Raw genomic sequence first — 25,741 nt, forward strand, 5'->3', positions numbered from 1 at the left:
CATGCTCTTAACTCCTCTATATATTTTCTGTATTTGGTAAATACTTCTTAAGCACCTACTAAGTGCCAAACACTGTGAATAATATTGGCATATACAGATGAATATGACAGAGGCCCTGCCCTTGAGAAGCTTACATTCTAGTTTGAGAGACAGCAATATATAAACATACAAGTACCATTCATGTGATGAATCTTATGAGATAGATAAGCAGAGGTAGGACCACACGGTAGGGTCACTAACCCTGACCAGAGGGGTCAAGGATGTCTTCCTTGAAGAGGTGATACTCGAGCACCTTCTAACACCAACACTGAAAAGTAACCAATATGAAAGGTTTGATATCAGGGGTATCCCCCTTTAGTTTAGACTATGAAACTTATTGGAAACCTCATGCCATAACTCAAATGGTCTTACATGGGGCTACTTGGGACTCTGGCAGCAAGAGCCAAGGGGTAAAAATATGAAGATACAAGGTGGGTAGATTGGAGCTAGAGAGACTTCCCTGATAGTAGGTCTGTGTCCCGTGGTGATAGCAGACTGTTTGGTGAGCAGTATCTCAAGGGCATAGGAAAACTCTGATGTGATTCTGGCAGGCTTTAACGTCCAAGGAAGCAACAGTAGTTCAGGGACTGGGTGAAAATACCCAGGTTCCAAAAAATCAGACTGTTCACACAATTGGACTCCAGTCAATAGCTTCGAGTATGCAGAGCAGGATTCAGTTATGCAGAAAAAAGAGCTATGAAGAGCTTAGCAGAGGTTTAGGGCTCCATTTAAATGGGATGGAGTTAAGGGCAGGATGTAGACTCCGTGAGATACCTGGATACTACATGGGAAAACTGAGACGGAAACCCAGCCACACACTTGGACAACACTTTGAGGAATGAAGGAGAGTTATGACTCAGTGGGCACGTTGGTGTTTATTCCCATGAGACACTGCTGAGCCAAGCCCTAGGAGAGCAAGACTGGTACCATTTACTGTGCTGAGGATGCTGCCCTGGCCAGGATTAAGCTGAAGTCTGGGCAGGGAAACCAAATGTAGAATCAGGTCGATTTAAACAATTTTGGTAGACAGCTTCATGAGGAGGTAAGAGTATAAATGAAGAGAGACAAGCTTGAGTTTGAATCTTACTCTGACACTTACCAGCTATATATCTTTGAGCATGTGCCTTAACTTCTAATCTTCAAAATCCTTATCAAAAATGTCCCTATGGCTGTGACAATTAAATATATTGATGCATATAAAAGTGCCAAGGACAGTCCTTGACACAGAGTAGGTGCTCAATAAATGATATTTTCCCTCCCTTACAGACCCCAGTTGAATATTATTCGGTCTCAGTATTCCATTTCTCACTACTGATGATAATGTCTACTTTACTCATCTCAGTAAAAATACTTCAAAGCATGTTTATATATTAATAAGGTCCTAGGCAGGACATTTCTATCCCTTTGCCTCATGTTAAAATTTGTAGCAGAGAGAAGAAGTCATTCAGAATCACAAAGAAGAAGCCTAGTGCTGTCATCGAACCATAGCCTTTAAGTTCAGCAAAGAGCTGACTCTTCAGAGATGAATACAATGCACACCCATTGCTTGTCCAAATTGTCATCCAGTTTTTCATTTTTTTTTGAATTCTCTCTCTTCCTATCCCTCAGATGAGTATGATTTAATCTCCAAAGTATGCATGATGAACACATACTATTTCTTCCTCCAAGAATGTGATGTTACAGTGTGGGCCCACATTCCAGAACTGGATTGAGAGGGAGAGTCTCCATACAGGCGTTCACTAGTTTAATTTCACACAGAGAACATCTCTGTTTCACAGCCACAGAGAATATTGCTTATCTTGGCAGTCTTCTCACAAACGAAGACATTGAGCACAGATAAGCCCAGTGCATAATGAATGAGTTGATGCAATTTCAATCAGTAACAACACCAACAACAAAAAAAAAACACCACCACTTAGTGTTATACAATGGTGAATCAAATGAATCACCTTTGTACCCAGAGATGGCAGTATTTTGGTTGATGTTAAAATTTAGAGAAACAACATATTACTATGAAATCATGATTACATGATTACAGAATCACTATGAAAATGATTCATCAATCAACCATCAGGTATTTATTTCAACTTGTGTCCAGCAGTATGCCAGTGCGTTAGGGTTTCTAAGTGAAGTAGAATTAAAACTAATGGACACCGTCTCAAGGACAGACAGCCTAGCTGGAAAGAGAGAATTCCCATCATGAAAAAAAGAACAACCCCAAATAATCCCTAGCACAGCGTGGACAGAGAAGAAGGACACCAAAGTGGCCAAGAGCGGTTTTGAAGTGCTCTAGGCCACCCTTCCCATGTCTGACAGAGCAGCATTTCTAAAAAACAAATCTGAGCGTGTCATTACCCCTGCCTGAAACCCTTTACTGACTCCCCAAGGCCCACAGGACAATTTCTGAATATCCAAGTGAAGCATATAAGACTTTTCGTTATTTGGTGCTTCTCAGCAGCTTCATCTCTTGCCATTTCTCTTCTGCTACAGATGCTCCAAACTGCAGGATGTTCTCTCTAATACTGCCCTTTTGTACAATTTTCCCTCTTCCAGGAATATTTGCTCTGGTTCCCCTTCTAAAATCCCATTTTCTGGGCTAACTTCTACTTTTCTTTTAAGAACGAACTCAAGTCTTACCTCTCTGGGAAGCTTTCTTTCCCTGACACCCACACCTACATAAGCTTACTCACACCCATGCTGGACTACAGCTCCCTGCTGTAGGCTCTGAAAATACCTGTGGATGTATTTATTACAGCACTCATCACACTGCATTGCAATTATTGATTTATTTAACGCTGTTCCCCCAACCTATTGCCCATTTTTTAAGGTCAACTTTATTGAGGCATAATTGACATATAATAAAATGTATCAATTTTAAGTACATAGTTCAGTTAGTTTTGACAAATGTGTATATTCATGTAACCACCATGACAATCAAAGGACAGAACATTTTCATCACCACAAAAACATGTCCAACCTCCTCACTGCTCCCTTGCTCATTTTAAAAAATAAAAGATACCGAAACTAACACACCATTGTAAAGCAATTATACTCCAATAAAGATGTTAAAAAATAATAATAATAAAATAAAATAAAAAAGATACCAAGATTTTATAAAAATGGTACAAATGCACTTATTTACAAAACAGAAATAGAGCCACAGATGTAGAAAACAAACATATGGTTACTGGGGGGAAGGGATAAATTGGGAGATTGGGATTGACATATACATACTACTATATATAAAATAGATAACTAATAAGGACCTACTGTATAGCACAGGGAACTCTACTCAATACTCTGTAATGACCTATATGGGAAAAGAATCTTAAAAAGAGTGGCGATATATATATATATATATATATATATATAATTGATTCACTTTGCTGTATACCTGAAACTAACACAACATTGTAAATCAACTATACTCCAATAAAAATGGAAAAAAAAAGATACAGAGATTTTATAAAGACACTTATTTTTCATGCTTGATCATTCATCAAAAACTTCATTATTTTCTGCTATATGCAGGTATTATTTATAATTTAACAATTAAATATTTATATTTAATGGTACATTTAGAATAGTTAAAATTAATACATTAAAGATGAAATAATATTTTAAATTCAAATATATTTGACAAACTGATTTGTGCCTACATAAAATTTATAAATGATTCTAAGAAGTCAGTTATAAATATTGTGTAAGAAGGTACCTATCTAAATGTGGCCAAAAATAATAAAGATTCAACATTATCTAGATGATACTTTCTGACCAAGTGAAATACTTTTTTAAAAATAAGTTTAAAAAGCATATATTTTTAAGACACACTTTAACTCACAAGAGAGTGTGGGACTCACATTTCCAGCAGTATTGTGGACTGAATACCGTAATTCAACCCTCCCCCTAAGAACAACTAAAAAATGCTTGATAAAATAAAACTAAAATGTCTTTTTCAATATACTGATAGGCTGACAAAAAATTAAGAACTCTTAAAAGCCAAACCTGTATGAAAGAAGAACCTACAGAGATAAGCACTGAAGTCAGCCTCCATTTTGAGGACATTGGCTTAACCAGGTAAACTTAAGGTTTGTTTTTTGCTAGACACTTATTTAACTGCCCACCAAAATTCAATTTGTGCTTCCCTTTCCAGAGTACTGAGTCATCACTAGTAAGTGGTTGCCCAGCCAGAGATTACATTTCCCCACCTCACCTCCCTCATATCCACATAGGACAGTGGGATTAGTTCTCAGTGATGATAGAATGTAAAGTGATATGATGTATGTCACTCTGGTCCAAGAAGGTTAAGAACTGGGTGTGTCTTCTTCAATCTTTTTTTTTGCTAATTGCTATCTGAACTTAGAATATCCCTAGGCCCCAGAGGATGGTGGAGCTGCAAGAATAAAGTAATCTGTGGCCCTGAATCATCATATGGAGAAAAGCTTCATTCTCATCAGAAACACCTACATTGGGTTATTATGTGATTGAGAAATAAACTCTTATTGTGTTAAACCACATGCCCTCCATGACAACACAAGAAAAATTGCTTATCTTGAAATATGGTGCTGGATAGGGGCAGGGAGAGGGGAGTCATTTCCCCCTAGAATTAATTACCACAAGCATACATATCTATAGGTTTCCAGCCTATATTCACATTGAGTGGTCTGAAAAACCTCAAGCTAAGAATTTATTTTAAAGTGCCTTCCAGTTGATAGTGCTCCCAGAAGTAAATGCAATTTTTCTCCAGAGAAAACTCCTTTCATTCCCAGAAAAATGAACCCACTTTCAAAAATCATAAAACACACAAAGAACCAAAACACCAAGTGCAAGAGCCAAAAGAAAAAACAGATAGTTGAATAAGACTCACAGCTATCAGAATTGCCAATTTAGAATATAAAACCATTATATTTAATATTGTTCAGAAACACTCCTCCATGACTCTCTCTTGTTCTTGCATGTCTTGCTTTGTATACAAAAAAACAAAAACAAAAACAAAAAAAAAAACAAAACAAAAAAACCAAGGCTCTAGCTGATCTTTACCTGGACCATTTTTCAGTCTGTGTTTGCAGTGAGTATCCTTCAAGGATAAGGTAATGTCTCTCACTAGGAGAAAGTGCAGGCTTTCTTATGGTCTACTATAAACTGGCAAGTTCCCCAAGGTCAGTGATCCTCTCCCGCGCAAGCAGCTATCTAGGCCTATCTGTGTCATTCCTGTAGGAACTGAGACATAGGGAACCAAAACAAACATGCTGACACTCTGGTTACTGCTTCTTCTGTGACTAATAAAGTCTTTTGTCTCTGAGACAAGTCTCATGTCTTCTTTCAGCTAATTTGCAAACAGTGTAAAATCTCATACTCTTCAAATGTCTTGACAAATAGTCTTTAAAAATAAAAATATGAATAGGAAGCAAGAAACTAAAATAATGACTAGAAGATTTTAAGAGAACAAAACTGAACTTCTAGAAGTAAAACATAGAATAACTGAAATTTAAAACTCAGTGATTAAAGGGCAAATTAGATACAACTGAAGAGAGAATTAGTGAATTGGAGGATAGATCTAAAATTAATCAGAATACAGTACAGAGAGGAAAAAAGATAGTAACTCTGAAAGAGAGGTTAAGGGACATGAGCAAAGTGTAAGAAAAATGAGCATAAATCTTGTTGGAGTTTCAGAAGGAAAATGAAGCAAAAGCAATTATTAGAGAAGAAAATTACAGAGATGTTTCCACACTGATGAAAGACACCAATCCATATATTTGGGAAGCCCTATGACTTCCAAGAGGTCAAACAAAAGAAACCCACACCTAAACACAGAAGAGTAAAACTGCAAAACAGCCAAGATGTAGAGAATACCTAAGTAATTAGAGAGAAAAGACATCACAGATGGCCCCCAGCTTACAATGGTTCAACTTACATTTTTTCAACTTTACGAAGGTGCAAAAGTGATACGCACTCAGTAGAAATCATACTTCAAATTTTGAATTTTGATCTTTCCCCAGGCTAGCAATAGGCAATACAATACTTTCTCATGATGCTGGGCAATGGCAGGAAACCACAGCCCTCAGTCAGCCACGCAATCACAAAGGTAAACAATCAATACACTTACAACCATTCTGTACTCATAAAACCATTCTGTTTTTTCACTTTCAGTACAGTATTCAGTAAATTACATGAGATATTTAACACTTTATTATAAAATAAGCTTTGCATTTAGATGATTTTAGGCTAAGGTAAGTTTTCTGAGCACATTTAAGGTAGGCTAGGGTAAACTGTAATGTTTGGTAGATTAGGTGTATTAAATGCATTTTTGACTCATGATACTTTCAACTTATGATGGGATTATCAGGCTGTAACCCCATTGTAAGTCAAGGAAGATCTGTATATTCAAAGAAATAAAACTTAGACTTTCAGCTAGTTTACAATGGAAACAACGGAAAGCAGAAGACAATGGAATATTTTCAATGTACTGAGATAAAGTAACCTGAAATTCTATATCCATCTAAACTATCATTCTAAGACTGCACTTAAAATAAAGACATCTTCAAACCAAATAATAATAATAATAAGACACACAAAGAAAGACTTTTGCTAAAGTTAGACCCTCAGAAAAGTAAACTCTAAAAGAAAAAGAAAAATTTTCGGAGATGGGGTTGAGATGCAAGAAGGAAACGAGGAAAGAATGAGATTCTATTTTATACAAACTAGACTGGAAAAATTAAGAAATCTGACAATTCCAAAACTTGGCAAGGATATGGAATAGGGGGAAATTTATGCACTGCTGGTGGGAGTGTAAACTGGTACCACTTTGGAAAACAATGTGGCAATAACTTGCAAGATGGAACTTGCACATAACAGGTATTAACCTAGAAAATAGGGACATTCTTATACAGGGGCATAAGACATGTATAAGCATGTTCACAGTAGCATTGTTCATAATGATTAAAAAAAACTAAATAATTGAAATGTTCATCAACATAACTATGAATAAATAAATCATGGTATAACCACATAATGGCATATTATTCAACAGTAAAAATTAATGAATTACTACTACATATATTAATGTTGTAAGTCTTAAAAATCTTAGAAACAAGTTGAGTGAAAGAAATAAGTCACCAAAGAAATCAGATATATATCACAAATATATACGACTATATAAATAGCTTATATGACTAAACAATATTTTGGGGGGATACATATGTACGTAATAAAACTGTTTAAAAGCCAAAGAATGATTAAACACAGATTTCAAGAACATGGTTACCTTTGTAAGGAAAGGAATCCAGGGGACAGGATGTGAAGGATTACACATATGGATTCAACAAATCAGTAAAATTCTAGTTCTTAAGTTGGTTGTGAGTTCACAAGTGTTTGTTTTAATATTATACGCTATAAGTTACATGTATATTATTTTGTAGATATCAAATATTATAATGTAAAGAAATTAACATTTAGCAAAAAAAGAAAAGGAATAGAAGGAGCTTCCTTAACCTTCGTTATAAAAATTTTACGGCAAAATGGTATAGGATAAAATATTGGTGAAATATTGAGGGTGAAATATTGAAGCATGCCCTTTAAAGTCAACAATGAGACAAGATATTCACTGAATCATAAATATGTTGATACTCTCCCAAATTAATCAACAAACTTATTGCAATCCATATCAAATTCCCAGCAGACTTTGTTTTTTCTTCATATTTGCAGTACTTAATAAGGTCATCCTAAATTCATATTGAAAATCTAAGTTCCAAAAACAGCCAAGACAATTTTGAAGAGCAATAACTCAGTGGAGGGACATGCCCTACCAGATATCCAGGTTTCCTTCAAAGCTAGAATAGTTGAAGGAGTATCACATCAGCAGAGAGAGTATGTAAAGAAACATGATACATGAAATATAGCATTACAAGCTAAAGAAGAAATGATGGACATTCAGAAATGGTATGAGGATAATTGATTATCCATATGGAAAAAATTCATGTTAAAACAAGAAGGCCCCATTTCAAAATAATCAGATTAACCAATATTTAAAGGTCTGATGATATCAATAACTGGGAGAATGTAGAGTAGGGAAAATTCTCATATGCTGTTAGTGGGGATATAAACTCATGTCCCCATCTTGGAGACAAATCTGGTAATAACTAGTAAAACTGAAGGCTTTCATACTTTATAATCCAGCATGCCACTTCTAGGTGTCTATGCTAGAAACATGTATAACACTGCCTTGTATTGAAAAAAACAAAGTTAATCAACAAGAAAATGGATAAATAAATTTGACCTTGTTAATCAATAGAGTATAAAAAGCAGTTAAAATGAATAAACTAGAACTACATGTATCATCATGGAAAACAGATAAAATAGAAACAAAATGTTAAGTAAAAAAAGCAAGGTGTAGAAGTAGATATACAGTATAAAGCTTATGTAAAACTTAACAGACGTAAATCAATACTATATATTGGAAATATAGATAACACGTATGCAGTATACATATTGAAATATGCATAAGGATGATAGACGTCAAATTCAAGATAGTGATTACCTTTGGGTAAGGAGGGAGGGGAATAAAATTGGGTGCCAGGACTAGGGTGAGGCAAGCAAGTCATCTAGCATGCAAAACATCAGGACTCATTAACTTTCAAGTTTGTGCAAGTGTAGGACACAGACCTAAGAGTGAGCGCCTCCTTAAATTTTGTACCCTCAGCACCTCCCTTATCTGATCCTAGTCTTGGCCCTGTTAGGTAAGATACACAAGACTTCAAGAGCTCTCTGCAGAGTTTTATTGCTTAAAAAAAAATCAGTTGTGCAAGTATTTCCATAGAAAGTGTTTACAATTTCTTTGGCTGGATTTCACACGTTTAAGACTGTAGTTGTTATGTTAGTTTCTTAGATTGGAATTGTCACAACATGCAGGTATTAGAGATTTGGACACCAAACACAAGTGCTCTGAGGACTTGGTACAATGATTTCTCATGAGATTCCTTTTCTCTTTACAGAATAACCAACAGAAAGACATGTGACTAAGCTTGGCAGTGACCCCCTCACTCCCATGGCTTTGCATCTTGAGCAGAGAAATGTGAGAATGAGGAGAAGGTAGAGACCAGTTTGGAATTTATACCAGGGGTAGGGCTCTGAGTAGTTCCTGCTGACTTGGTTCCTGTCCTGTTTCCAAACGTAGTTCTCCAAACTTCCCATCAATTCTGTGAGCCTCCCAATATCCTCCAATAATTTCCCATTTTCTTTAAATTAGTCAGAGGCAATTTCTGTTGCTTGCAACCGAAGAGCCCTAACTGATACTTAGCCTCGTGCTGTCAAGGAATGAATTTATATAACTCCACATGTGTTAGTTGCTCCTTAGGAATCAACTTTCTCACCACAATTTGATTTCCCATTTAGGTTTGGTAGGATTCTACAAGGACAATGTCTACTTGTATATTTTAAGCCCTATCAGTCAGGGCTAACTCCCTTGGCTGAATCACTGTGGAGTATTATTAATGTCCAAGGGACACACCCCTGACTTCTTATTCTCCAGCTGTAGTTGTGCCTATGGCCCCCGAATAAAAAATTGCCAAGCTGGCCTATGATAATGGCTACACTAAGAATGCTAGTTTCAAGTCTAAGAAAATCCATCATTGCGCCAACTGTGTCACTTAGAGTTGTCTTACCTCCTCTGTCTTTAAAACTTCCCATATCCGAGCGTGATCTTCCACCAGCCAGTGTCCTGCGCTTTCTACCTTGGTGGAAAGTTTGAGTTTAGACACCACATGAGCAGGCTCTCCCACGGGCTTCCCCTCCATCTTGAAAGAGCCAGGCAGGAGGCATTACGGATCTGTTTGGAAGAATAAAGTGGGATCCAGTTTAAAACACGGAGAAACATAAAAAGAGATAGGAAAGCAAACTATCACGCTTGATTTGTGGATAATGAGACCATCAACAACAGTATCACAACAGGCAACAACTTTTATGGGCACTTTTGATGTTTTAGATATTCATGATTGGTATTTTAATGCAGGATTCTGGAGGCAGGGATGTATTCTAATAATGGACGAAGTGATAAAAATTGTAAAGCAAAGTAAAAAGCATCCTCTGCCTGTTCTATCTGCTTGTCACTTTGCTCTGGTCCCTCAGTAGGAGAAATGGAAATGGGTTGATGTAACACAAGCCTGAGCGATGTTTTCGTATTTCCATGCCGTGCAGTGCATGTGGAAGAAGCACTGGCTCTGGTGTCAGGAGTTTTACGCTTCACACATCTATTAAACACTTATTTATTCGAGGCTCCATGCAAGGCATACACAAATAATTTGGTAGTTTGGTCCTCCACCTTAAAAAGCTTACTGTCTCAGGGCAGAAAGTGCTGTAAACAAGCAATCACAACACAGTGTATTACAGCATAACGTGTGAAACGCCTCAGTAATCATGTTTCCAAACTGCAGTGGAAGCACAGAGGAAGGTTCTCTTCAATATTTATTGGCTGTGTTACTTTCCTGAGCCTCCGTTTCATCAGCAGTTGCTGCAGAGACAGTATCTAAAAATTGATAACAATTCTATAAAGCCTACTTCCTTGACATCATTCTACCTGCCATTGGCTTGTTCAGAATCACGTCATGCCTGCCCAGCACCATACTGCCCTAAGGAATCTCCTTACCTCCATTCACGTCCCCCGGGTCTATCCTTCTCAGGATAATTTTTCTAAAAAGCAAATCTGATAATGATGTTCCACCTACCAAAAACTTTGCCCGGAGAATGAAGTCCAAACTCCTTAACACAGCATCCAAGGCCTCCTCTGCCTCCCTTCTCCCGCCATGCCTGGCTGCCTCCTCTGCCATTCTGTTTCAGTCCTTTGAAAGTGCTTATGGGGCTTCCGTGGTGGCGCAGTGGTTGGGAATCCACCTGCCAATGCAGGGGACACAGGTTCGAGCCCTGGTCCGGGAAGATCCCACATTCCACGGAGCAACTGCGCCCATGCGCCACAACTACTGAGCCGACGCTCTAGAGCCCGTGAGCCACAACTACTGAGCCCACGTGCCACAACTACTGAAGCCCGTGCACCTAGAGCCCGTGCTCTGCAACGGGAGAGGCCACCGCAGTGAGAGGCCTGCACACCGCAATGAGGAGTGGCCCCTGCTCAACGCAACTAGGGAGAGCCCACGCGCAGCAGCGAAGACCCAACGCAGCCAAAAATAAATAAATAAAATAAATAAATTTATTTAAAAAAAAAAAGAAAGTGCTTATGGATCTCAGATACATCTAGGATCTTTAAGCCTTTGTTTGTGTCACCTCCCCTCCACCCACCACGCCAAGAGAATAAAGGCCCCTCCTCCTTTGCTAGTCTCTATATATACTCTGGACAGATCTCTATCATGTCACCTAAAACACTTTATTATAATTATTTGTTTTCAACTTTATTTCTACTTTCTGGTCTTTCAAGCATCTTAACACTAGAGATGATGTCATGTACAGAGTAAGTACTAAATGAATGTTTGCTGGATTAGTTAATTCAGTAATCATGAGACTCCAGTAAAAATAAGGCAGCAGATCTAATATATTCAAATAACAGATTAAAAGTCGAATTATTCCTTCTCTTCAACTTTTTTTGACTTAGTGGGCTGTAAGCTCTTCATAAGAAAGGGTCAAGTCTAACATTCATCCTGTACCCCCAGGCAGCTAATTCTGCAAGCAGCGATTGCTCATTAGTTAACAACAGAGTAGTTTTCTTGGAAATGTCTTCAAGGAACTGAGCATGTCTGCAAAAAGCAGGTCTTATGCTCACCTAACCTACTGCCCAAATAAAAGTAAATGAAAATCAGCGTTGATAAGCTGGGCAGGGGTGATAGGTCAGAAGATTCGAGAGAAGGGTCTTCTGCAGCCAAGTTACTTCTCTGCCTCACATGCTCCATCTGTAAGCCATGGAGAGCAAGCAGTCTGGTGGCAGAGAGTAATGATGAGGAAACTGTTAACCAAAACCATTGTGAAGTACTTAGAAGCATGGAGCACGTAATACACTCTCCTAGGAACCAGGAAACAGAACCTTTATCATTAATGCACAAAGTTCTTCTGAGTGGACATAAATGATGCTGACACATACATGCAAGGAAATAAACAGAGGAGAGTCATGTGGAGGTTTCAGTCCAAAAAAAGGAAATTAAAATAAACAGGCAAAATGGAAACAGGCCAAATTAGTAGGGAAGGAAATTCCATTGTTGTTATTGGAGATAATACTGTAAACCACAAATAATAAATCAAAACAAAGTGGAAAAACTACATAACATGGTTTTGGCTGTATCCTCTGTATATCATGGAGACGTAGCTGGATAAAACAGACAAACTGCAGCATCTCAGGGTGAACAATGGAACATCTGTAAATGTAATATAGCCCAGTGACCCCTTGGCTCTTCCTCTACTGTCTGCCCACAGCTGCTTTCTCATCTCCACGGTGTGGGTGAAAGTTGGCAAATTTTCAGTGTTAGAGACTGAACTCTACTGTGTCTTGACTTCCTACAGATTGTTCCTTACCCTGTTTGGGAGAAGATGCAATTCTGAGTTTTAAACCATTCCAAAGTACTTGGGAACTTAGGATGGGTGCAGAGAGGCAGCCAGCTCTTATGAGGCTCTTCAAGCATTTTGAGATCCTCCACCCTACCTGAGACTTGAGGCCTTTTCACCCATGTTCAGTACCTTTCCTCACTCACACACACAAAACGACCATATGCATAATATTATTGAGCTCCCATGGCATCCCAGTCACTGCACTAGGTATTTTCCACATTATGTCAAGTCCATATGATAATGCTTCAAGGTAAATGTCACAGTTTTACAGCGATGAAAAATTTGACTCAGAGAGATTAACTGCTAGAAAGTTGTAGGGTTCCCAAGATCACGCTCTCTCTCCTAGGTCAGTTCAGAAGGCTTTCAACCCCTACCCTTTATCTCATCACTGGTGGAATGAGACCTCCCTCTCATGCCCCTTCCCCCATGGACTAAAGTGTCACTGTCTTAGGTAACTGGCATAACAGTGCCCCTTGAGAGATGGTCACATCTGATGAATCATATGTAAGAGTGAGGTAGATAGAGGGAGGGAAATTTCATGAAAAAAATGGATCATTCCTTTTCCTCTTTACTCCCATCTTAACTTCTGACCAGGGCAGGCTTTATGGGTGTGACCTGCACAATCACACATGGCCTTTGCTAAGAAGGGCCGTAGGCATGGTTGAATGCTCTGCTGTCACTGTCTTAAAATTCCTAATATTTCAACAAGGGCACCCTGCATTTTCATTTTGCTCTGGGCCCCAAAATTATATAGCCAGTCCTGCTGCTGGCCCATGCATTATAGGTTTCATTATACCTTCATGCATTATAGGTTTCTTATTTTCCTAAAATGAGCTAGAAGTCTATATAGTGGAGCCATTTTTTTGGTAGTATTAAAACATGAGGCATATGTCGACCTTCTTCTACCTCTGATAGGCTGCATGCCTTAAAGCTGAACTACTGCATTCTTTCTTAAAGCACACGGTCAAGGCTTACAAGCCAACGTCCATGCAAATATGAGCCCACTCAACAGATAAGTAATCACTGTAAACCTAAAAGGCAAAATCTTCAACTCTACTTAATAATTAATCTAAAATATCATAGTCCTTATAAGCTCTTTGGGAAATCAGCTTTGAAGAACTGTCATCCTAAAACACCTGATACCCAAAGCAGAATTATTTTTAACCACAGAATGATGAGGACATCCTTAAGTTGGAGGTAGGGTGTAGAAAGGAACTGTATGTCTATAAAGGCAAATATCTGATCAAAGAACACAGAAGCAAAGTTTTGTTCAAAAATTTAAAAAGAAGTTGCTTGAGAGCTGTTTTTTGGTTTTTTTCTAATTGTAAAAGCGTTGTGATTATACATTGTCTCTACTGCCTGAAGCAGAGAAGTCAGATAAGAACAGGGAAGACAAGTCTGGTGAAATAGAAGAAAGATGCTTTCACTTGACACTGAGAAACAATTTGCAGATGAGAAAAGCCATGTAAAGGTTTTTGAGGTCACTGCATTCAAGTCCTAGAGCCCTAACATTCCCACCAAAGCTGAAAGGTTTTGCTTTTGTTTTTTAAGTTAGGTTAAATCCAAAGACCATTCTAGTCAATATTTATAAATCCTAGCTGTCTTATGAGAAATTGATAGTTGTTAGAAATTTGTGAAAATAATAATTTATGATTATATAAGTAATCAAAAAATTATATGATTATTATCAATGTGAAAGTATGTATTTCCTTAAAATTTTTAATTTCTTTAAAGTTTGTGCTTTTAAGATGTGCATTTTCTTTTTAAAATATTTACTACATTTTGCTTATGATATAAAATACATAATAACAACATTTCTCCCATTACTTCAAAAATAATCATTGATTGGAGGTCATAACATTTTCTATGGTGATGACAAAAGACATGGTTGAGAGCTTCATATCCTAAATGATCATTAAGTACCAAAAGTAAATAATCAACTTCTCAGGGGCTAATCTTAAAAACATAAGTATTAAGTGACAATCTAAGAACATAAAAATTTGCCATTACTAGTGTCTGTTCCTGCGATTTGATAACTATTATCCATAACGCCCATGAATAATATTTTTGAAACATGGTTTTAAAAGTAAGTGCTAGGGCACAATTTCACTGAACTCTGTATTTATTTTATTAATCCCCATGCTGGACTTTGATAAAACAATCAGTACTTTATTAAATTTGTCTTTCCTTCTATGATAGTAAATAATGTATGAGACATCCCTCTAAATCATTATCTTTTTTCTCCTACCTCTCCTCTTTACATATTTTTGGAAGGAAAAAAAGTGTTTAATTTTCAGAACGTTACTGGAATGGTGTGGTGTTTCTTGTCTTTATCTATTAGGTCCATGCTTTTCTTCAGCCCTTGCAGATTCCATCATTCATATTAATAATACAGTACTTCTGCTTTATTCCCTTTATACACATAAACTCTTGCTTCTGCCTGAAGAAATCCTTTGATTTTTTTAACTCAACTCAGATTTCTTCTAATCTTGAAAAAGCCTGGCATTGCCCTGTCCTGGTCTCTTCCAGGATCACTTGTCTTTCTGCCATTTCTTTCCTCCTACCTTCTCTCTACCTCATTCTTCTTCCTAATGAGCTGAGGTCCTGTCCAGATAAGACAGGTTTGTTTATCTTTATCTCCTATTATCTACAACTCTTCCACCTAAAAAGTCTATCTATCAAGAAGAGTCTTTGCATCTTGGTTTTACTCAAAGGTTTAGAATAGCATCATACAAAGAGCAGTGAAATTCCAGTCAGGAGACCTGGGTTCAAATCATGTGGCCATAATAATTTCTCTATGTAAGCCTTGAGCAAACCATTTCACTTTTCAGCCTCAGTTTCCCCCTCTTTAAAATAAATAAACTACAAGGCTGCTGAGACCCCTTACAGGGATAAAACACTCACCTCCCCCCAAATGTAGAAAGCAAAATATGCATTGAATTTTTTTTCCAGTAGAGCTGAGGGATCTACACTAGTAAACAAAACAGCAAAAGGTTGTGATTTCTGTGGGTCACTCACATATTGTATTTATTCCCATATCATGCATGCATTCACTATTCGGAAGTCAAACAAACAGCATGAATAGCCCCTTGGAATTGATAGATATAACCTCTGAGTTTTGCCTATTCAGGAACAACCCCAAATTTTCGGTCATGTAGTCAATTGTAAGTTTGCTGAGGCTTTGTAAAGTTGGTGTTTAGGGGTGCTCACCAATCCTTAGCATCCAAATCTAAGGATGGTTGGGTGGTAGATTTCTCTAATCATGATTGCTATTGCGGTGTTTACAAATTGGGGGATCCAAGAAGGTATTAAGATATAGCCTCCCCAACTGTGGGAGTGCGTCACAGTGGTCTCACCAGTGTATTCCATCTGAAAAGAGAGAAAGAAGCAGCTGTCTGGAAGCAAGGATTCCTGTGGGGAAACGGAGACTGGGACACAGACAGATAATCAGACAGAAAGAACTCCAGGAAGCCATGACATAGAGAGAGATTTCTAGGTCTGGGAAAGGGGGCATGTCAAGTCATCTTACAGCAATATTAAAGTTATTTGTGTTTGAAGTGACAGCATATGTCCATGTATTAGAAGGTAAACAGATCTTCATTACCTCTTCCTCTTTGGAATCTCAACAGCATTCTAGTCTGTATAAGGCAATTCACATATTCTGCATGTTGCTTTCTTTTGCTTTCCTCAGCTCTGGTCTCCCCCGCTGGACTGCCAGCTCTTTGAGAGCAAGACTGGACATAAATTTATTATACTGCTTCAATTTTTTTATAAAGCTCAATCACTCTTTTTTATAAATCTTCATTTTATTGTCTTTCCATTAAAAAAAAATTCACTGGAGTCCGAGATAACACATTTACCATTACGATGTATTTTGGAACAAATGTCAATCACCGGGCAACCATTTCCAAAGGAATTTTAATTATGTACTGTCTCACTGAACACTGAGCAAAGTTGCACAATAGTCTGTGGAGTTAGAAGTGACTTTCTCTGAAAGCAACTGTCTCCTGTTAAAAGTAGAAAATTAAAGAAGTGCAAGGCATTCCATTCCTTCTTCATTCAAGTTAATACTTTTTTAAAGGCTGGTCCAACTGCACTTCAGACTTTGTGTACTTTTCCCCCCTCACTGATAGTATTTGGCAGAAGTTTTTAATAATAATTAAAAAAAAAAAGAAAGAAAAACCCAGACTGAGTTTGTACTACCCTTGTGAACCTCCCTGGAGAAATGCTGCTCTTTGCTCAGCAATTCCTGCTTGAAACAGAGAGCCAACACAAGGAAAACAGCTGGGCTCCCTTCCTGGTCTCCATTCAGAGCGGCCAGTCTGGAAACAAATCTGCAAAGACAGACGCGGGGGAGGGAGAGGACACCTAAACAGAATAGAGGCTGAGATCACGAAGAATCCTTCAGTGTTCTAAGAGAGATAGAATTCTAAGGGACTGACTTTTTTATGGCCTGCATTTTTATTATAATAAAAAGCTTAGCGATTATGTTGTTTGAAAACTTAAAATGAGATGAAACTGTAGATCACGTGACTGTCCCAGGCTCAATGTTTCACAGTTCTGTGGACTCCAGCTTTAACTGGCTGGATGAGGGCAAAATACAAAAACCACTAGGGGAGCATCACCCAGTTCACTAGTCTCAGGCTAATTTTTATCTTCCAGCTGAAGAGAGTTGAGCTGATTCAGGTCAGAGCCATCTTTTAAGTCCCAACGATAACAACAGCAATCCCCCTCACCTCCACCCCAGTGAATTCAGCACTCACCGTGCCGGGCACTGGACCTACACTTCGCAAGCATCAATTCCTCCTCAGAACAGCCTCAGGAGAAGCTCAGATCAAGAGAGATGAAGGAACCAGTCCTGGAGTTTCTCTCAAGCCATCCTGACCCTGGAGCTGTGCCCTCACCACTGCACTACACTGCTACTACCCCGTAATAGTCAATGCTCCGTTTACAACATGACACCATGTAAATGCTGAAAAAAGAGGGCTTCTCATGGGAGGAATGTGAAATTTTTTAAATGTTGGGTTCAGGGAAGGAAATCTGTTGGGTTTATCAGTTAATGCACAAAATCATTTAACTTCCAAATAGATTGGCCTTCCCACATCTCAGGTTAAAGAGCAGTCTGTTCTCAGTCTTTTACTTTACCGAAAACAGAAGTCTAATCTATTTAATTACAGTCTCTTTTACTAGGCCATAGGATAATGGCAGGTCCCAGTGCGGGGAAATCTCTTTCAAGAAAACACTTCCAGGAGAGGCGTCTACAGTGAGCTGGCACTAGACCAATCCTTATCCTCTTTCTCAGTCTCTAAGCAGCAAGGACACACCATGAGTTTTACATATAACATGTATTCTTAATTACAATTCCTCTTTCGTTAGATCAGATAGCACCTTGCCCCACTCTGATTAGTTTCACATAGTAATGATTAAATCCAATTACTCCTGCTGAATACCCCAGACGCCAGTTTGCTAGACTAAGTGCAGGAAGCTTTATATTCAGAGCAGCATCTTCATTTCCATCTAACTGTGTTGTTCCTTCCTTGATCTTGACCTCTGAAATAGAAACAAATGCCCATACGTGGTGCTAAGGCCAAAAGAAGGGGCCCAATATTCATCCAGCATGGCGGAGGGAGGGATCTGTGTACCTTGTGTCAGGATGACTTTTACCACTGGCTCACATATTTTACTTTCTTCTCAGCTTTTTTGGCCTGCACCCGTGATGTAACAGGACGGACCTAACCCATGTGGTCAAAAACTCAATGACCCCAATGAACACAGGAACACTAAGAGACAATGAAACAAGAAGGAGAAACCACTAGAGAGGCTGCTTCCCGACTCTGACACTTGCATAGACCTTGTGGGCTTATCCCCGGGTGACCTGTGCACCCAGAGCGAACACAACAGAAAGTCAAAACCATATCTTACGGAATTGGACACAACCTTCCCAAAGGCTGGCATGCTGTAGCACAATGACATTTTCATCAGTAAATGCAATTACGGTGGCCATGTTCCACGTGTATCGGAAAAGATGCAATCGTTATTTTTGAATGATTTTCAATATTTCCGATTGTTTCAAAGTCTTTTAGTGAACTTTATAAAGACACTCCAACTTCTTTTATTTCTTCTATTCTTTTTTTTCTTTCACATCAAGCTCTATGAGGGTGTATCATAGAGGATGCATCCTGCATTCATGTGTATATTAGATGAGAGGAAGCTTTTGAATTTACCCTCCATAGTCCATGAAGGATAGAACTCTCCATTATTTTGGATTGAACCAAAAGATCTTAAGCCAAAATGAGGCCACTGAAAACCAAATTCTACTCTCAAATCTCAAACAGGTTTCCAAAGCATATTGGAAAACTGCTTTGCATAGCAACAGAGTCAGGAATGTTTTCAGCTCAGCCTGGAGGGAGGACCATGCTGGGATATATGAAATAGTTACTGACTTAGAACCTACTTTTTGTTTAAGATTGCAAATATTCCTAGCAGGGCCAAGCCTGGATTTCTCATTAGGCCTTCAGAAAGCAGCAGCCATCCGTCACAGTCTTTTCAAAGGCTGCATTAAATGGCTTGTGTACATCTGCAGGGTTTCTGTGTTTGATCCTAGATTATGTTTTCACTAAGGTTAAGGGTTAGAGTTTTGACAGATGTGGCTGTAGTCTAACTGGCCCACGTTATCTGCCCCTTTTCCACACACATACAGTATGCGATAGCCAAGTTTGTGAAATGTCTCAACTTTGATACCAGCAAATGAGGGGTGGATGGAATGTGGGCTTGAATACTTAGTTAGGTTTTGGTTTTAGTTTCAGAGTCAGTATGAAATCCAGTGCGGCATCTGTCTGAGGGGAAATAGGATTATGTCATTCTGTTACTGTTTCATTCCAACTGGGTTGCAGTTTCTTTTCTCTTTCTTTTATTTTTTCCCTCCTCTAACTTTTACAGGACTTTCCACTTTCTCCATTTTTTTTCATTGCCACAGCTTGACCTTGCTATTTCCAATACCAAAGTGGAAACTGAATGAGAGTGTGTCTCGGATTCAGACCTCCTAGTGCAAATAGCTATTGTGCAAATATACGATTTAGCATCCCTGGCTTCCTCATTGAGGAGGTCAGTGGGCCAATGTGACTTAACTGCAACAAGACGGCAAACTTCCAGGGACATGACAGTTATGTTGCTTAACCTAAATTAAGTTACCAGCAGCACGCTATGCACAGGAGGGTTGCCCAAGCCCTTAACATTCTACTTATTCAGCCTAATCATTGTGCCAGGTGTGTATGAGGCAGGGAGAAATAAAGATAAATAAGCACGTGTTCTCCTTTAATCGGCCTACCTGCTGGGACTTCTTAATCTGAACCACTGGGAAGTCCACAATTATTTGAACAGAAAGAGATATATTTCAAAATGATAGGATAAGTGTTAGAAGACAGATATGCACAAGGGCATTACATTGAGAGCTCAGTGAGGGAAGTATGAATCCCCCAGTCACTGAAGCTCTGAGAAGTTAAGTGAATCGCCCAAGTCACATAGCAGAACGCAAATTTGAAAACAGATCTGTCTGATTCAGAACAAAGCTTCCCTTTCCGTTCTATGATGGCTTTTCACAATTTTCACAGAATTGTGGCTATGTTAATTTGGCTTTGTAACGTTAATGTTTAAAGAGAAACTCTTTGCACTCAAGTAGAAGAGGAAAGGCCAAGAAGGTTATCTGAAATCTGTGCTTCCTTATCTACCAAAGCTGAGAGCCCGCTTCTTCCTACGGCCTTTCACATCCCACTCTGCCAGCTCCTCTCCAATCCTGGGTGCCTATCACCCTTCCCCATGCCTGCCCTTCCAGAGCTAAATAAACAATTATGCCACTATTGCTAAAAAGTGGCAGAAAACAGAAGCAAAAATTGACATTGTCAGTTCTCTCACTTCTTAGTCCCATATGGACATTTTTGCTACAAGAGTATGGTGATCTGAAAGCCTAATTATTTTTTAAGACTTTCTTTAAAACAATATATGGACCCTCTTACAGTACTCACTGACTTCTTCACTCTGTCTCTGGTCTGGGGGTTGATGAGTTTATGATTTACAGCTCAAGTGAATGCTGTGCTCAGGTTCATTGCTCCAATTTGATTATAGCTGACAGTGGTTCTGGATACCAGAGCGATTTTAATGATTATTAACTTCACTGTGGGCTGAAAAATGACTTAACACGCTAGTGAAGCTTAAGCAGGCTCAGCGTCACAGCTTCTGTGCACTTTACTCCATTTCTCCACTTCAGTCTGGACACAAAGAAAGTGTGGGGTTTTATTTTTTTATCCTTTTGTGTGTCCTAAAAAGGAATTCCAGGCTAGTTGCTTTGGACGTATAATATCATCCAGAGGATGAAATACCATGAAATCAGGTCCAAGTAGTTTTGAGGTCTTACCTGAGAAATAAGTGCATTGATTAAGTCAGCCTAGAAATCTGTCAACAGGCCGCCTGGGTGAAGGTTGATTAAATCTCTCTCCCTCTCTGTTTCCTTGCTGTAGACCTCCAGAGTTGTTTAGATTTACTCCAGTTCCTACTGGACCAATTAGTCAAAAATAAGTTCTGTATTCTCCCAATTAAAATCTGGCAACACTCACCTTCCATGTACAACAGGATGCCCTGGCTGGTCTCACACAGCCAAAAAGGAACTTAAAATAGAAAGGCAGGACTCTCAGTACATTTGAGTAGCACATGGGCAGTCACATCAGTTTTAAACATAAGTGTCCCCAGTGCTTTAGTCTGAGCTCTTGAGCCAAAATAATACCCTCACTCTCCTTTTCCATCATCTTGGGGAGACGAGGTAGTGGAATGAGCTAAAAACTCCTTAGCTGATCTTCTCTGCTGGGCCAAACCATGCAAGCACCATCCTCTGGGTCTAGTTTGGGACTTCTACGAGAGAACCTCTGTCTCTTGGTCTTAGCCAGTATTTAGGGAGTAAGTGCTATATATCATAGCCAAAGTTTGTGCCAAAATAGTTAAATCTTGCTTCATTTGAACTACAAGGAACTCCTAGGGCAATGCACTACAGATGTAAAGAAAGTTTGACAAATATTGCTCAGTGAGTAATGACTTGCATACCTATTCCAGGGGGGAAACAAAAAAAAAAGATCCAGAAAAAAGAAGGAGAAGAAAGGAAGGGTCAGTAAGACTTCCCCAAGGTGAAGAAAATCTATCACCTCTCTACTCCATAATCCTGCAAACAGGCCTGACAATGGCTTTCATACCCCAGTGAGTCTAAAGTGGGTTGCACACCCCTGACTTGGTACCCAAGACTGTGCACTGGAATGCAGAGAAAAATTACAACTTTGATTTGTATGCTTATTTCATCTCATCTATTTTATTTCTATTTGTTATATTTTATAGTACATATAAATGTTAGAATAATGCTGCATGTATACAATTTAAAAATAATTGCATGTATATTGGAGGACACTCCAAAAAAATTGAACTGAGAAGAATATTCAACCAAAACACTTTCAAAATCACTGCTTTCCACAAATAAAGCACCCATGGTTCATACTTTTTAACTCACTACAGAATCCTTCTCTTCCTCATGGATTTCCTGTATCCTCTAATGGCGAGATACAAACTTTATTTAGGTGATACAAACAAACTTTAACACGTCATGAAGTGGACAGTCTCCTGTCAGAGAACTACAAAATGAGGCAGAAGGCAAGAAACTTTTATAGGATAAAGAATAAGGAACAAGGAAGTGACAAATAGGAAATATCAGATAGTCAACCTTGTTTGTGGTGAGAAGGCCCAGAGTGGGCTTGGTGCGTTTGGGGACTGGCTGAGTGAACACAGTTATACTGTACTTTTGGTCAAGCAGAGCTTTGACAAGGATACAAAGTTATCTAAGTTTCAGTTTGATGACATGACACCCCAGGCAAGAGTGGCTCCATCTTGGGCCTAGAGATTTATTTCAACACCATCCACTCAGATACCCAAGCTAGCAATCTCAGACTCATCCTCCACTGGTCCCTGTTACTAAGCTCCTTTACCCAAGGGATCACAAAGTCCTGTTGATTACTTCTTTGAAGGCATCTCAGATCAGAGCCTTTTCTATATTCCAGCCACCACCTTGATACACACTTTCATTATCTCTCGGTTGAACTACTGCAATAGCCAAGTTACTAGACTCTCTGCCCTTGACTCTTGCTAGTCATTCTCTATACCATCACCAGAGTAGCCTTTCTAAAAACCTTTAATTAGATCACTGGCCTCCTTAGGAACCTGCAATAGGAATGCACCATTACAGGATAGAATTCAAGGTTCTTAACACAGTATGTCATGGTCTGACTATGTCCTGACCTACAAGTCATATACTCCTCTCTGCCGTGCTCCAATTCCCCAACTCTCTCACATGGCTGGACTTCTCACCGTTCTCCAAACAGTGCTTTCATGCCTTTGTTTATGGACTACTCCTACCCAAAATACTCTTCTTCCCCTCACCTTTTCTTTGTCTTTGTTAGAGCAGCTTAGCCTATGCCCTCCCTAATACAACAGCTATCACCTGCTTGAGCATATACACGCCTGGTACTGTAATACATTATCTCATAGCACCCTATTTTGATTCTCATTTGACATAAGGAGTAAGTAGCAGAGCCAGGATTCCAATCTATATCCATGTGGTTCCAAAGCATATGACATTAACCACTGGGCATTAAATTTTAAAAGCAAATGCAAATGTCACCTCCTGGTGACAAACCCATTGGGGAGTTAATTGCTCTCCCCAAGTAAGTTGTTCCTATTTCTGTCACAGCATTTATAATACTGTGCTTTAGTTTGCATCGTAGTAGACTGTGAGCTCTTACAGGTCAAGGACTATTTATACTCACCTTTATATGTAGGGTACCTAGGACACGCTGACACATACAAGATGGTCAGTAAATATTTGTTGAATAAATCAACTCACAGATGTTCTGTCCTTCCTTATTACTTATTTTTTTTCCTCAACTCACTATGTTCCATCCCATCTTTAATATAAATGCAAAGGTGTCAAGAATGCCTGACACAGTACCCGGTACAGAAAAGGCTTTATACAGCAGAGAAATTGTCAACACCTTTATAAAGTTTCCCTACACTGACTCCAAGACCTTGCTTCAAAAACAGAGCAACTACTACACACAATGACAATTTTAATGACATATAATTTACTAATCTCACCTTAAGTGTATATTCAATGGCTTTGGACAAATGTATTCACTCAGGTTATCAACACTAAAATAAAAATAATGAACATCACCCCAAAAGGTTATTTGCTCAGTCCTCTTCCCAGTTGATCTCACCCCATAACTGTATTCAGGGAGCCAGGGATCTGCTTTCTGTAAATACGTGGGTCATTTTTCTTTTCTAGAGTTTCGTTACACTGAATATCATACAATACCCACACCTTTGTGTCTGAATTCTTTCACTTACCATACTTATTTTGAGATTGACCCATGTTGTCATGTCTTAGTAGTTCATTCATTTTTATTGCTGAATAGTATTCCATTGTTAAATATTTTATTTATACATTCACCTGTTGATGGACATTTGTGTTGTTCTCAGTTTGGATTCCATGAAATAAACGTGAAAGGAGCATTTGTGAACAACTCTTTATGTGCACATATGCCTTCATTTCTCTTGGATAAATACCTAAGAGTGAATTGCTTGATCATATGGTAAATATATGTTTAACTTTATGAGAAACTGCCAAAACTCTCTTTCAAAGTGGCTGTAAAATTTTACGTTCCCATCAGTAGTGTATGAGAGTGCCAGGTGCATCAACAGCTGGTATTGTCGCTCATTTTAACTGTACCCACTCTAATGTTCTAATGGATGTGTAGTGATATCACGTTATGGTTTTAATTTTCATTTCCTTAATGATGAATGACAGTGAAGATCTGTTCATGAATATATTGGCTGTCTATCATCTTTGGTGAAGAGTTTGTTCAAATTTGTCCATTTTTGTGTAGACTTTTTATTGGTTCTTTTAGTGAGTCGTAAGAGGTTTTTTTTAATGTATTCTGGAAAGCCATCCTTTGTCAGATATATATTGATAATATTTTCTCCCAGTCTGAGGCTTGCCTTTGCATTTTCATTTTCTTGCTGGTATATTATGAGGAACAGAAGTTTTAAATTTTAATGTAGCCAAATTCAAACATCTTATATTCATGCTTTTGTGTCTTATCTAAGAAATTTTTGTCTACCTGAAGGTTACAAAGTTTATTCTAAAAGTTTTATAGTTTTAGCATTTACATTTAGGGCTATGATCCATCTCACGTTAATTTTAGTGTGTGATAAAGTAAGGGTTGAGATTCATTTTTTCTATGTCGATGATAAGTTTTTCCAGACCATTTGTTGAAAAAGTAATCCTTTCCATATTGAATTACCTTGGCATCTTTGTTGAAAATCAATTGACCTTACATATGCGGGCCTATTTTTGGACTCTCTATTATGTTTCATTGATCTATGTGTCTGAACTTATGCCAATAACACACTGTCTTGATTACTGTAGCTTTACAGTAAATGTTGAGATCAGTAAGTTTTCTAAATTTACTCTTCTTTTTCAAAAAATTTTTGGTTATTCCAGGCATTCAGATATCCATATGAATTTTAGAATCAGCTTGAAATTTTCTACAACAAAGCCTTCTGGGATTTTTATTGGGATTTTACTGAATCTATAAATCATTTTGGAGAAAAGTGACATTTTAATAATACTGACTCATAACAATATTGATTTTATTGAGATTTCATTGAATCGAGAAATCAATTTGGAGAGAGTTGAAATTATAACAATATTCAGTCTTCCAAGCTGTCAACATGGTAAATCAATCCATTTATTCATTAATTTCTCACAGAAATATTTCTATTTTTCAGAGTAGAGGTTTTATGTATTTCATGTTTGGGGATGCTATTGCAAATGATATTGTCTTAGTTATTATTCTCATTTCTATTTGTTTATTGCTAATATATAGAAATACAATTGATTTTTGCATACTAATTTTGTATCCTGAAATCTTACTAAAATAACTTATTAGTTCTACCAGTTTTTTTTGTTTTTTGGGTTTTTTTGGTAGATTTGTGAGGATTTACAGCATATTTGATCATGTCATCTGTGAAAAAAGGTGGTTTTACTTGTAGCTTTCTAATTTGTATACCTTTT

At 38.1% G+C, this 25,741-nt stretch overlaps 1 protein-coding gene across 2 annotated transcripts in view; it reads right to left on the reverse strand.

The window, feature by feature from the left end:
• Positions 1–25,741, reverse strand: part of RGL1 (ral guanine nucleotide dissociation stimulator like 1) — a 292,633-nt gene that overhangs the window by 170,347 nt on the left and 96,545 nt on the right. For both annotated transcript variants that reach the window (XM_061187547.1, XM_061187549.1), the window contains exon 2: positions 9,699–9,862. In XM_061187547.1, coding sequence (XP_061043530.1) covers positions 9,699–9,830 — 132 coding nt within the window. In that variant the 5' untranslated portion in view covers positions 9,831–9,862. The remainder of the gene's footprint in view (positions 1–9,698; positions 9,863–25,741) is intronic.

The sequence above is a fragment of the Eubalaena glacialis genome, chromosome 3 (genome assembly GCF_028564815.1).
Source record: "Eubalaena glacialis isolate mEubGla1 chromosome 3, mEubGla1.1.hap2.+ XY, whole genome shotgun sequence".
NCBI lineage: Eukaryota > Metazoa > Chordata > Mammalia > Artiodactyla > Balaenidae > Eubalaena > Eubalaena glacialis.